We start from the raw sequence: 17,271 nt of genomic DNA, 5'->3' as shown, positions 1-17,271 counted from the left end.
TAAATCCAACCATTATTGGATGTGGCTACTATCCGGCTAAAATAATAAAAACATCCTAATCATTTTGCATTAAATTAAATAAATTGACCATTAGTGTGGACTGGAGTGAGAAATAAACAGTGGCAAGAAAATATCGCTAGAGGCGGTTAAACATCGATAATGTCTGCCAAACATCGATATGAAAGTTAAGTTGAAAACATCGATGGCATCAATGTTTATATCGATGTTTTCCCATCTCTAGCTGTATTTTCGAGGTAAAATGCAATTCCGCTGCGGCCCGACAAAAAAACAAGATTAGCGGCGTAATCATTGAGCTCCGATGGAAATGGAGATGGAATCCGACAACAGTGACGACGAGGGATCCATTGGCAATGGATTGGACTTGACCGGAATTCTCTTTGGCAACATCGACTCCGAGGGCAGATTGCTGGAAGATGACGATGGCGAAGGACGCGGGGGCACTGGGTTCGATGCGGAGCTCCGGGAAAACATTGGATCTTTGTCCAAGTGAGTATAGCGATCTAGAGCAAAGAAACCTGCGGAGAACATCTTGGTAAATGTACACATCTGCATGTCGAGGTGTATCTTGACCAGGAGTCACTGCCAACCAAGCACCTTCTTTCTTTACCTGTTTATGAACTTGCAACACCTGGTTTGTTTTGATATTAAATTATAATCTGTAGTAGAATTATCAAATATTTTGCTTAAATATTTATTTATATTAACATAAATCAACTTCAGACTGGGCTTAGATTCAATGCTGCTTGAGGTAATCGACCGCAAAGAGGCTGAACCATTGTCCGATGATGAAGACGAGGAGAAGTCCGAGTCCGGCGGAGGACTGAGTGCTTTCGATGCCCTCAAAGCGGGCGTGAAAAGTGACGAAAAGGAGGATGGTGCTGTTAAGGCTCAGGACGATGCCATAGACTACTCGGATATTACTGAGTTATCCGAGGATTGTCCACGCACTCCGCCAGAAGATTCTTCCAACTACGACGACCTTGAGGACGCCATTCCTGCCTCTAAGGTTGAGACCAAGTTGAGTAAGTAATGTCGGAAACTAATAGGTTACATGTCTTCCCAGTAGCTTAAATAACTTCAATTTTCGATTTCCTTATGAACTCAAACAACGATAGTTATAGAGATAAAATGCAGTTATTATAGAACTTAAACTTACACCAGTTTTTATTAACAATAACAAAAAATTTAACTGATCCATCGTAAGCTAAACCAATCTTGACTAACAAAATTACAGTCAAATAGTCACACAATCTAGATTTTTTCTGTCAAAAGTGACACTTCAAATATTTGACTAAGGAGCTTAAAACGAATTAATCAGTTCAAAGCTAAGAAATCTGGCGAAGTTGCAACTGGAAAGAAAAAGTTTCTCCAAAAGAATTTTAAGCAATCCATTTCGGAATTATATCCTGTATACTCTTTTTGCAGCCAAGGACGACAAAGAACTGATGCCACCACCAAGTGCTCCCATGCGATCGGGCACTGGCAGCGGTACTGATGAGCCGGGCAAATCAAATGAGGCCACCAGTCCCAGCGGCGACTCCAAGTCCATCGATGCAAAGGGTAAAGTTCTAGCTAAAATAAGCTAAAAATGTGTTATATTACTAATGGCTTCCAGATGCGGACCGCAAGCTGGACACACCTCTAGCCGACATACTGCCCTCGAAGTACCAGAATGTCGATGTGCGCGAACTCTTTCCCGACTTTCGCCCCCAGAAAGTGCTACGCTTCTCGCGTCTCTTCGGACCGGGCAAACCCACGAGTCTGCCCCAGATCTGGCGACATGTGCGCAAACGTCGCCGGAAGCGCAACCAGTCCAGGGATCAGAAGGTGAGAAGATAAGCCATATTTTAAGTTTTCTCCTATTCATACGCATTCATTGCCTCACAGCTGACCAACACCGGTGGCTCTGATTCGCCGAGCGACACGGAGGAGCCTCGGAAGCGGGGCTTCAGTCTGCACTACGCCTCGGAGCCCACGCCGGCTGAGTGCATGTCCGACGACGAGGACAAACTGCTGGGCGACTTCAACAGCGAGGACGTGCGAACCGAGGGACCGGAAAATGGGGAGAACAGCGACCAGAAACCAAAGGTGGCCGACTGGCGTTATGGCCCGGCACAGATCTGGTACGACATGTTGGAGGTGCCCGACTCCGGCGAGGGATTCAATTACGGGTTTAAGACCAAGACGGCCACCTCGTCGTCCCAGCCGCTGGTGAAGGAGGAGCGGCTTGTGAACAGTCCGGAGGGAGAGGGCGAGGAGCCGAGCATTGCGGACGATGCCTTTCTGATGGTCTCCCAGCTGCACTGGGAAGACGACGTGGTCTGGGATGGCAACGACATCAAGGCCAAGGTCCTGCAGAAGCTCAACTCGAAGACGAACGCGGCTGGGTGGCTGCCCTCCAGTGGATCGCGGACTGCCGGCGCCTTCAGCCAGCCGGGAAAAACCTCGCTGCCCGTGGGTAACAGCAGTGGTAGCTCCAAGCAGGGCTCGTCTGCGTCCAGTAAAAAAGGCCAGCAAAAGTAATTTTTTGTCCTTACAATTGCCCGAAGTATCGGACTAACATTCCTTTCGATTTCAGTGCTCAAGCGAAGCCAGCGGAGGCACCAGATGACACCTGGTACAGCTTGTTCCCGGTCGAGAACGAGGAGCTAATATACCACAAGTGGGAGGACGAGGTGATCTGGGATGCGCAGCAAATGAGCAAGGTGCCGAAGCCGAAGGTACTCACTCTGGACCCCAACGATGAAAACATAATCCTGGGCATACCCGACGACATCGATCCCTCGAAGATCAACAAGAGCACGGGTCCTCCTCCCAAAATCAAGATACCGCATCCGCACGTGAAGAAGTCCAAAATCCTGCTTGGCAAGGCGGGCGTGATTAATGTGCTGGCAGAGGACACGCCTCCGCCGCCACCCAAAAGTCCCGACCGCGACCCCTTCAACATATCCAACGACACGTGAGTCACTTGTAGATCATATATGAGCAGAATGTAATCCTTGATCCTCCCGAAGGTACTACACACCCAAGACGGAACCGACGCTGCGCCTGAAGGTGGGCGGCGGTAATCTCATCCAGCACTCGACTCCTGTGGTAGAGCTGCGGGCTCCGTTCGTGCCAACGCACATGGGTCCGACGAAGCTCCGCTCCTTCCACCGCCCGCCACTCAAGAAGTACTCGCACGGACCAATGGCTCAGGTGACACCTCACCCAGTCTTCCCGCTGCTGAAGACCATTGCGAAGAAGGCCAAGCAGCGGGAGGTGGAGCGCATCGCTTCCGGCGGCGGAGACGTCTTCTTTATGCGCAACCCGGAGGATCTGAGCGGCAGGGATGGAGACATCGTGCTGGCCGAGTTCTGTGAGGAGCACCCGCCGCTGATGAACCAAGTGGGCATGTGCTCCAAAATCAAGAACTACTACAAGCGCAAGGCGGAAAAGGACAGCGGGCCACAGGACTATGTCTACGGCGAGGTGGCCTTCGCGCACACCAGTCCCTTTCTGGGCATCCTGCCTCCGGGTCAGTGCATCCAGGCCATTGAGAACAACATGTACCGCGCGCCCATCTATCCGCACAAGATGGCCCACAACGATTTCCTCGTGATTCGCACTAGGAACAGCTACTGGATCCGGTCGGTGAACTCGATCTTCACGGTGGGCCAGGAGTGTCCGCTGTACGAGGTTCCGGGTCCGAACTCCAAGCGTGCCAACAACTTTACTCGTGACTTCCTGCAGGTGGGTGCTGAGATCTAAACTATCTTTCATTAGTTGGTATTTAATCTTGTGTTGTCAGGTCTTCATATACCGCTTGTTCTGGAAGAGTCGCGACAATCCGCGCCGCATCCGCATGGACGACATAAAGCGTGCTTTTCCAGCCCATTCCGAGAGCAGCATCCGCAAGCGGCTGAAGCAGTGCGCCGATTTCAAGCGCACGGGCATGGACTCCAATTGGTGGGTGATCAAGCCGGAGTTTCGCCTGCCCTCCGAGGAGGAGATCCGGGCCATGGTCTCGCCCGAGCAGTGCTGTGCCTACTTCAGCATGATAGCGGCAGAACAGCGCCTAAAAGTGAGTAGTGTAGAATAACTCTCTATAGCATTGCCTATGTAGACTGTACAGCTTTTGTGGCTTTTATGCGAATACAAAGGCAGTCCTACACATTATGTAAATTTGATCTTGGTCTTCAAAGCTAAACACCGTTTGCGGTGGGCTCAGATTTATTCCGACAGCTTTAATCTTAAGGAGTTAGGTTTAAAGAAATTAATAGTTGTATAAATAATATCAGTGTCCAGGCCTTTCGGACAAATACACACTAATAATTAATTACTATACAGTAAACTTTCTATATAATTAACCTTACCATAGTCAACTTTTTATAAGCAACAAACTTAGCAATAGCAAATTTTGTAATATCTAATTTCTGTATAAGCATTTCCGTAAAATTAGTAAAATCATGTTTAATGCTTATTTTATGTTTATCTATAATTCGCAACATAAATTCTATTATTTGTATTATAAAATCTATTACAAATCATGTTGATCTATGTACTTTTTAATAATGTAAATATTTGATATGAATTGAGGGATACTTTAATTTTTTAGGACGCAGGCTACGGAGAGAAGTTTTTGTTCGCACCCCAGGAGGATGACGACGAGGAGGCCCAACTAAAACTTGATGACGAAGTCAAGGTGGCCCCCTGGAACACCACTCGTGCATATATCCAGGCCATGCGTGGAAAGTGTCTGCTCCAGCTGAGTGGTCCCGCGGATCCCACGGGCTGTGGCGAGGGATTCTCCTATGTTCGAGTGCCGAACAAGCCCACGGTAAAGGCTCTAAAATTACTCTTACCCCTGTAAATATCAACATTTGTTCTCCTTTTCTGTGCACAGCAAACCAAGGAAGAGCAGGAGTCGCAGCCAAAGAGGTCGGTCACAGGAACAGATGCAGATCTGCGTCGGTTGCCACTCCAGCGTGCAAAGGAGCTGCTGCGCCAGTTCAAGGTGCCCGAGGAGGAGATCAAGAAACTTTCCCGCTGGGAGGTCATCGACGTGGTGCGCACGCTGTCCACGGAGAAAGCGAAGGCCGGGGAGGAGGGAATGGATAAGTTCTCTCGCGGCAACCGATTCTCCATTGCCGAGCACCAGGAGCGCTATAAGGAAGAGTGCCAGCGCATCTTCGACCTGCAGAACCGAGTGCTCGCCAGCTCGGAAGTGCTGTCCACCGACGAGGCGGAGTCCTCGGCGTCCGAGGAGTCGGACCTCGAAGAACTGGGCAAGAACCTGGAGAACATGCTGTCCAACAAGAAGACCTCGACGCAGTTGTCGCGGGAACGCGAGGAGCTGGAGCGCGAGGAGCTGCTCCGCCAGCTGGACGAAGAGCACGGCGGGCCAAGCGGCAGCGGAGGCGCCAAGGGAGCCAAGGGCAAGGAGGAGGCCGGCCAGCAGATGCTGGCGACCAGCAACCAGGGCAGGATTCTTCGCATCACGCGCACCTTCAGAGGAAACGACGGCAAGGAGTACACCCGCGTGGAGACTGTGCGGCGGCAACCGGTGATCGATGCCTACATCAAGATTCGCACCACCAAGGACGAGCAGTTCATCAAGCAGTTCGCCACGCTGGACGAGCAGCAGAAGGAGGAAATGAAGCGCGAGAAGAGGCGCATCCAGGAGCAGCTGCGTCGCATCAAGCGCAACCAGGAGCGCGAGCGCCTGGCGCAGCTGGCCCAGAACCAGAAGCTGCAGCCAGGTGGAGTGCCCACCTCCCTGGGCGATCCCAAGAGCTCGGGCGGCCACTCGCACAAGGAGCGTGACAGTGGCTACAAGGAGGTTAGTCCTTCACGCAAGAAGTTCAAGCTCAAGCCGGACCTGAAGCTCAAGTGCGGCGCCTGTGGCCAGGTGGGCCACATGCGCACGAACAAGGCCTGTCCGCTGTACACGGGCATGCAGAGCAGTCTGTCCCAGTCGAATCCCTCGCTGGCCGACGACCTGGACGAGCAGAGCGAGAAGGAGATGACCATGGACGACGACGATCTGGTGAATGTCGACGGCACCAAGGTAACGCTGAGCAGCAAGGTGCTCAAGCGGCACGGCGGCGATGACGGTAAACGACGCAGTGGCTCCAGCTCGGGCCTCACCCTGAAGGTGCCCCGGGATGCGATGGGCAAGAAGAAGCGCAGAGTGGGCGGCGACCTACATTGCGACTACCTTCAGCGGCACAACAAGACGGCCAATCGCAGACGCACCGACCCCGTGGTGGTGCTGTCCTCCATCCTGGAGCTAATCCTCAACGAACTGCGCTCCATGCCGGATGTATCGCCGTTCCTTTTCCCCGTGAATGCGAAACGGGTGCCCGACTACTATCGCGTGGTGACAAAGCCCATGGATCTGCAGACGATGAGGGAGTACATTCGCCAGAGGCGCTACACAAGTCGCGAGATGTTCCTCGAGGACCTCAAGCAGATCGTGGACAACTCGCTCATCTACAACGGATCGCAGAGTGCCTACACTGTGGCCGCCCAGCGCATGTTCTCCAGCTGCTTCGAGCTGCTAGCCGAGCGGGAGGATAAGCTGATGCGCCTGGAGAAGGCCATCAACCCGCTGTTGGACGACGACGACCAGGTGGCACTCTCCTTCATCTTCGACAAGCTGCACACGCAGATAAAAACGCTGCCCGAGAGCTGGCCGTTCCTCAAGCCGGTCAACAAGAAGCAGGTTAAAGACTACTACACGGTCATAAAGCGACCCATGGACCTGGAAACTATCGGCAAGAACATTGAAGGTGAGTTATCCCTTCTTAGGTTTCACTTTAGTTATGATCTGTAATCGAAATCTTATGAAGACTTATCGACGACTTATCATAGAACGTTTAGAAAGATTGACGTTAAGAAAATTAGATTTAAAATAAAAATCGACAACATACAACAACAAGTTATTCGAAGATCATGCTTAACAAATCAAAAGCATGATATACAACATTTTAATCAAACAAACCAATTGGAAAGGCCTGTAAAATTTACTAATTAATGGCAAATTTAAGTAAAAAATTAATATTATTTCAAATAGTTGTTCCAACGGCCCATAGCTTTCGTTTTCTTAATTTCACTGTCATTTCTATCTAACTGAAACTGCTTTAAAAATGCTGACAACATATAGTAATAATTTCTTATGTGTTCTTCTTAATTCAGCTCATTCGTATCACAGTCGGGCTGAGTATCTGGCAGATATTGAGTTGATTGCCACCAACTGTGAACAGTACAATGGCAGCGATACCCGCTACACCAAGTTCGCCAAGAAGATACTGGAGTACGCACAATCCCAGTTGCTAGGGGTATGTTGAGTACATTTTAATTCTTATCAATAAAACTAATGTTATATTATTTTTTGCCAGTTTACGGATCACTGCTCTCAGTTGGAGGATAACATTGCCAAGACTCAGGAGCGCGCCAGGGAGAATGCACCCGAGTTCGACGAGGCCTGGGGCAATGATGACTACAACTTTGACCGGGGCAGTCGGGCCAGCTCCCCCGGTGAAGATTACATCGATGTGGAGGGTCATGTGGGACATGCCTCCTCGTCGAACTCCATCCATCGCAGCATGGGAGCAGAGATGGGTATGTCCCATCCCGCACAGTCCTTGCGAAAGCCAGCACCTCCTGGTCCGGGTGAGGTAAAGCGCGGGAGGGGTAGACCTCGCAAGCAGCGGGATCCCGTGGAGGAGGGTAAGTGGGCCAGGGTCTCTTTCCTTATTTTACATACGCCTGATCGGTCAAGGATCTGCGGCACTGTCTCTACAATTGCATACATATACATTTCTACATCTACTCCTTCTTCTAAACTTCTAAAGAACTATTGGTATTGATCACGCTTCCTCCTACATTTCGAAACCAGTAAATTATAAGCATTCTACACAAAATTTGCATATGACAAACTCTCTGGTTACGGTTGACACAGGTCCAAACGGACCCATAAGCTTATACTAATCCTAGTTAATTACTTTGATTACAGCGTAGTAATATTGTATGTCTGAATGGACGATGTTTACATAAAACCTCATTCCTTGTATAGACTTTTGTTTAGATATTGAGCAAGTATTACTATAGACATCATCGAAATGCATGTATCTGAATATACAGTAAGCCCAGAAACTGTTAAATTTGGAAGATAAGCATTTGCATTAAATCGTGTTAAAGTTAAGTAAATATAGATGTACAAATAGATATATTTGTCAGCCCAAGTGAAAATTTTAAACGTATTTAATTATTTTATGTTATAAATATTTTGTATTTCCTAGATACTAAACCAAAAATAGGAAATTAGGGAACCAAATATATTTTCGTGTACGCCTAAACTATGTCAGGGAATATTTTTGTAATATAAAGAATGAAGTATCCATTTACCAATTTGCATTCGACCGATTTTAATTATATGAATTCGCTCAGCGAGAATCTCAGTTAGGTATAGCCGCCATATACACGAACAAACGAAAAAGACAGAAAATCTTGATACTGTTGTCACATACGAAATGCAAAAACTTTTACCTTTTTCTAGTCAAATCCCAGAATCCGGTTAAGCGTGGTCGGGGGCGTCCGAGGAAGGACAGCCTTGCCTCAAACATGAGTCAGACGCAAGCTTACTTCCTGGATGAAGGTAAGCCTCTAAACGCCGACTAATCGGAACTAAGCCAGCGGGCCACCAAACAAATACTCACTTGCATTAATTTGTTCATACACGTGGTTACCCAAAATTGATTGATTGACACCCCAACAGCTTTTCACACGCACCTCATTTTCGGTTTGGTTTTACTAGCTAATACTAACTGTAGTGCTAACCCCAGATACCTAACTCAGTAGCTATTTTTTGCATGATTGTTTAGATTTAAATTTGACTCTACCTTTTTACAAATTTAAAATGTAATTGACATTTTATTTCAGTTGTTGGTAATGCACAATTCGCCGACCAATATTGTAGCTTTTATATTAAAGTTTTTTTGCCCTTCGTTAGACCTGCAATGTTCGACGGACGACGAGGATGATGACGAGGAAGAGGACTTCCAGGAGGTCTCCGAGGACGAGAACAATGCGGCCAGCATTTTGGATCAGGGCGAACGCATTCATGCCCCCGCCGAGGGCATGGATGGCATGTTTGATCCCAAGAACATCAAGACGGAGATCGACATCGAGGCCCAGCAGATGGCAGGTGGGTACATCCGGCCAAAAGTGGCCCTACACTTATTAAAATCTCTCTCTGGCAGGTACCTTATATAATAGTTATTGTTGGTTTTTTAAGTGTGAAATACTTAAAACGGGAAAGCTAGCTCATTTTAGTTATTACATAAATTACTTACTCAATTCAAGATAGTAATGAAATCTGTTTTTTAAAATAAAATTTAAAAAACTAGCTTACTCAAATTATCAAACCTCCCTGCTAACAAGAAGCAGCAAAAAGGATTAATCATTTTAAGTGTTTGTAGTTTAATTATGGCCAAATACCAAATATTCGCATACTTAAATTTCACCCACAACCAGCAAGAATTGCTTTAAAGCCATTAATTTATAATAATTGTTCGTAATGCAAAAACGTAGAAATTTTCAACCCAATGAAGTATAAACATTCCTAAATAGTATTCATTTGTCCGTCGTGTCGTGTGTTTTACTGAATCAAATAACCAAGCTGCTGACATGATTCTGATGCTGAAAAAAAATGCAAAAACGTTGAGTATTTCTAATACAAAACCCTAAAATCTTTTTGAAAAATATCAAAAATTAAACAAAATTGCTTAGTATAAAAACAAAAGCCTATTTTTTTCGGTTAAAAAATGTCTTTATTGTAGTAGCGTTACTTTTGTAAAAAATCTAATGAAATATTTATTCAGTAGCTTGACATCTAATGCAAAGTTTTTTATTAAGGGACATTTCCTTGATTAAAAAAAATTGTTTAATTACTTTCCCTTGATTAGATAATTGTTTTTTTATTAGGACACCAGGGAATTATTTTTTATAAACATACTTGGTAGCCAAAATTATTTTACAAACCCAATATATAGCCCATTTCTATTACAAAGTATAAGTTTAAGTAATACACAAACAAAATGTTTTATAACAAAACTTATAGTTTAATACGGTTCTGTGTCCCTGTTTCGAAGTTAAACACTAATCTTAAAACCACTTTCGATCGCTGACTTTGTTTGGATTTTGTTTCTGTTTCTGATTTAAACCAAATCGCTTAAGCAGAGGAGCCGGTCGGCGAGGACGACAGCCAGCAAGTGTCAATTGCCGAAGCAATGGTGCAGTTGAGTGGCGTGGGCGCTGGCTACTATGCTCAGCAGCAGCAAGGTCTTTATTAACCCTACAATGTGTTTGTGATGTGCCCTTTTGTGTCCAAGTACCTAGCCACCTCAACCTCAATCCCTTATTTAATTTGCCTTTTAAATACATTCTACATTCTGGCTGATCAGACATTGCTAACATTTCAGATGAGTCCATGGATGTGGACCCCAACTACGACCCGTCCGACTTTCTGGCCATGCACAAGCCGCGCCAGAATCTCGGCGAGCCCAGCAGCTTGCTGGGCGCCTTCACCAACTTCCTCTCCCATGTTCAGGATGACAACGGGCCGTACAACGCTCCCGAAGCCAGCACAAGTGCGGCGGCCGCTTCGGCAATGGGAATGGGTCTTCCGACCCACCAGGATGATTCCTTGGCTATGCAAATGCCGCAGGAAATGCCGGCCAGCAGCCTGAACAACGGCATGGGCATTGACGATGACCTGGACATTTCGGAGAGCGACGAGGAGGACGATGGCACCCGGGTGCGCATCAAGAAGGAGGTCTTCGACGACGGAGACTACGCCCTGCAGCACCACCAGCAGATGGGGCAGCCTTCCCAGTCGCAGATCTATATGGTGGACTCGTCCAACGAGCCTACGACCCTCGACTACCAGCAGCCTCCGCAGCTGGACTTCCAGCAGCCTCCGCAGCTGGACTTCCAGCAAGTGCAGGGCATGGAGCAGTTGCAGCACCAAGTGATGCAGCAGCAACAGGCAGTGCCTCAACTGCAGCCAGAGCAACTGCAGCAGCAGCAGACGCCGCAGGGAGACAATGATTACGCCTGGACATTCTAGTGCTTGAGTATGACCTATAATCATTGATAGTTTTAAGGACCAAAAAAAAAATTACCTTTAGCAAAAGCCCTTTTTATACGTAATATTTTTTTGTGCCGCTGGAACGATTATTACTTCTCATTAATCTTGACTTGAAAGTCCATTTAAAGGAGTTATAATCGTTCTCAAACGTAAATTCATGCCAATATATATATTTGTACAAATATTTGGTTGTCCAAAATATCATGATTTTACAATTTTAACTATCAGTTTAAACAAAAGAAATCCATTTGACTTTCTAGTGGTTAAGTAGAACCTATATTTTTAATATTTGTACGAACCAAGAAAAAAGTTTATCTTCTGGATTATTCGAAGAACGTTATTCATTTTGTTTGACAGTCTATTACAAAATGCTTAAGTTCTTTAGAGTTATACATATTCGATGTCCAATTCTTTGTCATTCAAAAAAAATTCTATTAATTGAAACTTTCAACAGAAATAAATATTGCCATTTGAGGCACCAACATAATAGCGACCTTTTATTTTCATTGTAAGTGCTTTAAAATGAGAAAATTCTGTGCCGTGTATATAAAAAAGTAAAACCAATCCACCATTAAACAATACTTTTGTGAGACTGAGCATTTCAGGATACAAAACCAACTTTACTTTAATTTTTTGAGAATGCAAGTAAATATATAGTTGAGTAGAAAATTCTAGCAAATTACATGTTTTTAGAGTAGCAAATCCCAAGTGTATTGTGCATAATGTTCCCACAAAAACAATTTGTTTAGGAGCTATGCAGATCCAAGCCGGACTGCCAATCGTTTAATGTGTAACAGCTCGGTTCACAGTTAACGTGATAACGTAAATCTTAGCTTAACTTGCGTGTCACAGTCGTCGCCTTCCCTTCGCCTCCTTCTCGGCGGCATGACGCCACCTCCAGCCTCCTCCACCGCTCCACCCATGCGACCTATTGCTTTGAGAATTGTCGGGTTGCACTCGAGTGAGTATATGATGCCTCATGGCCTGCGAGAGTTCCCGGAGTGCGGATCTTATAGCAGCTTCAGGTGGCCGGTGACCCGGTCGATGTCCGCGGCAGCCGCTGGACCCAGGGCCAGCACAGTCTTGGAGTTCGCCTCGATCTGGGTGCGACCAGCGTCGCGGATGAGGCACGTGTTCAGCTGCTGCCGCTCGGCGGCCTTCTTGATGGCCATCAGCTCCGCCTCACTCTCCACGCGCACGGCGATCTTGGCGCATCCGCAGTTTTCCCACGCTCGCAGCAGGCGGGGCGTCCTGGCCACCGCCCTTTGGTAGGCGCCCACCGCTCCGTGGCCACACTGGGCGGCAATCTTGCCCTTGCCCATCTTCAGGTCGTTGCGCACCACCAGCACCATCTTAAAGTTTTCGTTGAAGCCTCCGTAGCCCTAAGAAAATGGGTAAATGATATATGAGTAAATCATATCAGTGCAAGCCAAATTTTATAGGTTAAAATATACCCAAAATAGCTGACAGCACATGTAAGTAAAAACTTATTAATTTTAAACCGAAAGCAAGTTACTAATCATTGTGGAAGCTGCCATAATTTTGTAAATGTGAAATCTGGACACTTCGTAAGGGTTCAAAAACGCAGATATTGGTTATTATTAATATAACATATCCAAAACAAAATTAAAAGTAATTATACGCTTTTCAAAAGTAATGATAAAATTAATTACTAGGTAACTATTATTTAAACGGAATTAATTAGTGTGTCTTGTTAGACTAAATCAGCAGAACATAAGACCACTACCTAAAAAATAGATTTGGATGTTATGATAATATATAACCCTTTATTTAGCAGTTAAATGTTAAAATATATATATCTTATCCTTATATCTGATTCAAATCTGTTGAAATTATTTTAAATTGGAATGTATAAATTATCGGAAAAAAAACAATACTATAAAACAGGTTAGGCTTTTCATTTTGTAATCTTTAAAAAGTCATTGAAACTTGTTTTATCTGTGTTTAAGCTAATAATTAAATTGATGATGCTTATCCTTGCAACAGTGTTAATTGGGACAAATAATGCTAAGCATTCAAAAACACCGGAATATCAATTCAAATAGTATTGCCCTAAAATATGTATCTGAAAGCTTGAAATCGCACTGCTATTCTTGTGACCATCAGTGTAGGTGCGCTTTATTGCATTTGTGGGGTAACTGTGAAAAGTACTAAGTACCAGGAGTGCAGCGATGTAACACCTTCTGGATACCTGATTTTATTCCCAGATAGTAGGTCCAATGCTCACCTTGTCCGAAACTGGAGCCTCGGAAGCACTGGACATGGACACTGAAGATCCGGCCAAAGACGAGGCCGCCGCTCCCTCGCCCGCGGACGAATCCTTGGCGTCGCCGCGCTTCAGGGCGTAACGGTAGCCCACGAAGAAGGACAGCATCACAGCCAGGCCATTGATGATCTGCGTGGAGTCCAGCAGCTTGTCGCCCATGATGCTCCGACTGTTTTATTCCCTAAAAGTATTTCGCGAAAAAACGCAACCGATGGCGCTCACTTCACGTTTCCGGATGCGGTCACACCAAGTGCGGATTTCAACGAACCGCTACGGTCTCATCACTCCTGCTTATCATATGCGTTGTCTGGCAGCACTGGCGATATATGGGGTATTCATTGATGGAAAACATTTAAAAACCAAATTTGATTTATTTTTTAACATTCTCGGAAAACTCTTAAACATCTTTAATTATTATGTTTTAAACCAAAGGAGAATAAGACTCAATTTAGAAATTTTTTTAAAAAGCCACGGTTCAATTATAATAAAATGGCACGAATATTATATACAAATTAATCACAACTCTGCGGCATACGAAAAAATGTCAACAAACCGTTTTCTAACTTATATTCATTTTGTTTTATCTTAATTTTATTTTGAAAATGTACATTAGCTCGAACGTTGTTTATAAATTTCTTTAAAAATTGCCCTCAAAACCTTAAAGATATTCAACCTATTCAAACCTTTCAAAATTCAACATTTTTAACAAACCCATAAGAATATAAAATCTTAATATATTGTGTAACATTTATAAGATAGGTTTCGAGGGTCGTAGGGATCTCCAAATTTTCAAGCGATATGGTATTACAATTATATTTGACGCGATCTCTTAAAAATTAAAGGCGGGAAACTCTTAAACAGAGGCAGTGTGGCCGAACAACAGTTCCATAGAAAAACGTATTTTATTTCGACAAAAGTTTGGCATTAGGACTGTCTAGCCAACGGCCACACCGCCACATACGTGTCTGTAATTTTCTGTCTTCGTGGACGAAGCCGAGGAGTTTTGTTAAGGGGCCGTTTATTTGCATTTAGCTAGTTTAATATCCTCCGCAAGGATCCCAAACACACAGCCGCAGCCATGGGCGTAGCCAGCATGTTGCAGATCGACGAGATGCTGGGCGACTTCAACAGAATGAACAAGCGTCAGGTGAGCGGCACCGAATCTCCGGGCATATGCAAATGCATTTGTACATATATGTTCGGCATTCTGATCCATATTGTCCACTATTCGCATCCACAGTCGCTGTACCAGGTGCTGAGCTTCGCCATGATCGTCTCCTCGGCGCTGATGATCTGGAAGGGCCTGATGGTGGTCACCGGCAGCGAGTCCCCGATCGTCGTGGTACTCAGCGGGAGCATGGAGCCGGCTTTCCACCGCGGCGACCTCCTCTTCCTCACCAACTACAAGGAGGAGCCGGTGCGCGTCGGCGAGATCGTCGTCTTCAAGGTGGAGGGCAGGGACATACCCATAGTGCACCGCGTCATCAAGCTGCACGAGAAGTGAGTGTGCCAGTGATGAGTTTCTAGATAGATACTGGATATACTTAGTAGAACAGGAGTTTGTGAGTTTGCGAGCCATCATGTTTCACATAGGAAGTAAATCGACACTGGGAAATCTATATAGTAGAGGAGTGTTCCTTCCAGGTGGCTTATTCATTTTCTAAGGAAAGCTGAGAACGTAGAGGCAGGACCATACCCAATGAGAATTGGAAACGTTAGAACGATGTCACAGATAAATGAGGGGAAGAAGAACTTAAAAGTATTTAATTTTAAAAACCTTAACTTATACAAAGCGGAGTACTATTTAATTAAAAAACCTACTTTCCTATTGTTATATCCCTTGTGCATCTCGTGATAAAGTTAAGCTAGAATTTAATACTGATTTAGCGAAGCTATTTGGTGGGGTTTTAGTTGGATTGCTACTGTTTTTTTGAGCTTTGTAAATTTGATTTGTTATGAAAATTTGCGAAAATATTGTTAGCAATTCAACCTTATAGTCAGTGAAATACTGTAAAATTTTGTGTGATGTATGGTTTGTTTTTATTTTTAAACTGGTCATACCACGTCATTTTTTGTGTTGTCTTAAATTCGATTTAAGTTAGCTGCATAGTTTGTGAAAAAATATTTTTAGTTTGGGTTGGCCTACCGAGTTTATTATTTTCTTTTAATGGGCTAGATGTTCAAATTGTCATTAGATTTTAACAGGTTCTTTAGGTTTTGGAAATCTTCATCAAGCTTTTTTTTAAAAGAAAAGTAGTACCTTGTGCTGTAAATGCGAATTAAAGCCCAATCGTTTACTAATCCCCATTTGATTCTACAGGGAGGATGGCTCCGTCAAGTTCCTGACCAAAGGCGACAACAACAACGTTGACGATCGGGGTCTGTATGCGCCCAATCAGCTGTGGCTGACCAAAAAGGATATTGTGGGCCGGGCCAGGGGCTTCCTGCCCTACGTGGGCATCATCACGATCTTCATGAACGAGTACCCCAAGGTCAAGGTAAGTCGGGCGACTTTGTAAGCGTTATTCCGCATACTTATCCTAAAATTACCCTGTCTTTTCAGTGGGCCATCCTCTCCATTCTGGCCATTTTCGTGCTACTGCATCGGGAATAGATGGGTCGCTCTTATTTTGTAGGTTCAATTTATAAGTAGGAAGTGCACAATCTCGAGCCTGTCTGCATTTTCGATTTCCTTACCACCCCGAACAGAAACAACTTTGTGCGGAGCTGAGTTTCAATAAAAATACAAGTAACAATTTTTAATAGTTCGAGTTCTTTTCGGCGTCAAGGAGCTGCTGCTTGAGGGCCGTACCCCAGTGGTACTTAGACGCTCCATTTTGGGACACAATCCGGTGGCACGGAATGAGGAAGGCAATGTCGTTTTTAGCCACGGCATTGGCCACTGCTCTGACGGCAGTAGGACGTCCAATGCGGTCGGCCAGTTGCTTATAGGTGCATGTTTCGCCACTTTTCAGATCCAAAAGAGCTGACCACACGGTCTGCTGGAATTTGGTGCCCCTGGTGACGATTGGAATCACCTCCAAGTTCTCTTTGTCGCCTCCAAAAAGTTTTTCCGCCATCAACTGGACGGAAGAGTCGTTCTTTTCCAGCATAGAATCTGGCCACCGTTTCCGCACTTCATCATAAGTCCTGACGACGTGCTTATCTACAAAGTGAAGCGAACAAAGTGCGACTTGGTCTTTTGAATCCACCCTGAATGGATTAATGACGCCCATCATTATCAGGCCGTATTTGGTCTCCAGGAAGTTATAATGAATGGCTTCCGGAGGAGCCTCGATTTGAATCAATCGGATCTGTTGGTTTAGAGGACACCACATCGTGGTTTGCGTTTGTTTTCAAGGAATTTAATTTCAAAATTTCGTGAATGAAGATGGACAGTGTGACCACAGCTAGAGCGCGAAAAAAAGGACAAATGATTTCTTGGTCACTAAGGTTGCCAGATCCAATGACAAAGTTAATAAAACAAACGGTTTACATATAAACTAATATTTTTATTTATATCAATATTCAGATTCTGATCGTATTTAAATTATTACGATACATTAATTAAATGTATGTAAACTAAAACTAACAAAATTGTACCAACTATTTTAAAAATATGTTTTTAGAAAAAAAACCATCTTAAAGTGGAAAATTTTTAACAAATTTGAGTATTCATTTTCAATTTGATTATATACTATATGCACGCAAAGCCTTAAAAAAATATTTAGTAAAATAAAGAGGAATAATAATAAATAAAAAGGAATTAACAAATTATTTTTATTAATGCTTACCATTAAAAGGTAAGAAATTACCCTTCGTTTGCCGC

General features: G+C 44.7%; 5 protein-coding genes across 8 annotated transcripts in view; 2 read left to right on the top strand and 3 right to left on the bottom strand.

The window, feature by feature from the left end:
* The window catches only part of LOC128251944 (calaxin-like), a 59,340-nt gene that overhangs the window by 21,091 nt on the left and 20,978 nt on the right, over positions 1–17,271 (bottom strand). The window lies entirely within an intron of this gene.
* On the top strand, positions 226–11,588 carry LOC128251938 (transcription initiation factor TFIID subunit 1). Of its 4 annotated transcripts, XM_052979217.1 has the most exons (16): positions 226–507; positions 742–1,043; positions 1,447–1,581; positions 1,637–1,848; positions 1,909–2,540; positions 2,600–2,980; positions 3,036–3,753; positions 3,812–4,084; positions 4,619–4,840; positions 4,907–6,794; positions 7,201–7,343; positions 7,404–7,734; positions 8,564–8,662; positions 9,017–9,211; positions 10,246–10,347; positions 10,488–11,588. In XM_052979217.1, exons 1-16 carry the CDS (start codon positions 320–322, stop codon positions 11,132–11,134), a joined length of 6,468 nt encoding a protein of 2,155 aa, XP_052835177.1. In that variant the 5' UTR covers positions 226–319; the 3' UTR covers positions 11,135–11,588. The 4 variants fall into 4 exon arrangements, with proteins under 4 accessions (XP_052835177.1, XP_052835178.1, XP_052835179.1 ...); XM_052979218.1 differs by lacking the exon at positions 8,564–8,662; XM_052979219.1 differs by lacking the exon at positions 10,246–10,347 and having other exon boundaries at positions 10,488–11,587.
* LOC128251947 (probable peptidyl-tRNA hydrolase 2) lies at positions 11,896–13,702 on the bottom strand. Its single transcript, XM_052979233.1, has 2 exons — positions 13,404–13,702; positions 11,896–12,537 (listed from the first exon to the last, which is right to left on the bottom strand). The coding sequence occupies exons 1-2, from the start codon at positions 13,599–13,601 to the stop codon at positions 12,166–12,168; spliced, it is 570 nt and encodes a 189-aa protein (XP_052835193.1). The 5' UTR covers positions 13,602–13,702; the 3' UTR covers positions 11,896–12,165.
* Positions 14,383–16,205, top strand: LOC128251949 (signal peptidase complex catalytic subunit SEC11A). Its single transcript, XM_052979235.1, has 4 exons — positions 14,383–14,589; positions 14,683–14,942; positions 15,763–15,940; positions 16,006–16,205. Exons 1-4 carry the CDS (start codon positions 14,521–14,523, stop codon positions 16,054–16,056), a joined length of 558 nt encoding a protein of 185 aa, XP_052835195.1. The 5' UTR covers positions 14,383–14,520; the 3' UTR covers positions 16,057–16,205.
* On the bottom strand, positions 16,171–16,864 carry LOC128251946 (methylated-DNA--protein-cysteine methyltransferase, inducible). The gene has a single exon (XM_052979232.1). It carries the CDS (start codon positions 16,778–16,780, stop codon positions 16,202–16,204), a length of 579 nt encoding a protein of 192 aa, XP_052835192.1. The 5' UTR covers positions 16,781–16,864; the 3' UTR covers positions 16,171–16,201.

This window comes from Drosophila gunungcola, chromosome 3R (genome assembly GCF_025200985.1).
Source record: "Drosophila gunungcola strain Sukarami chromosome 3R, Dgunungcola_SK_2, whole genome shotgun sequence".
In the NCBI taxonomy this organism is placed as follows: Eukaryota; Metazoa; Arthropoda; class Insecta; order Diptera; family Drosophilidae; genus Drosophila; species Drosophila gunungcola.
Note: the sequence above shows the minus strand (reverse complement) of the source record. Positions and strands in the feature narration are given on the sequence as shown.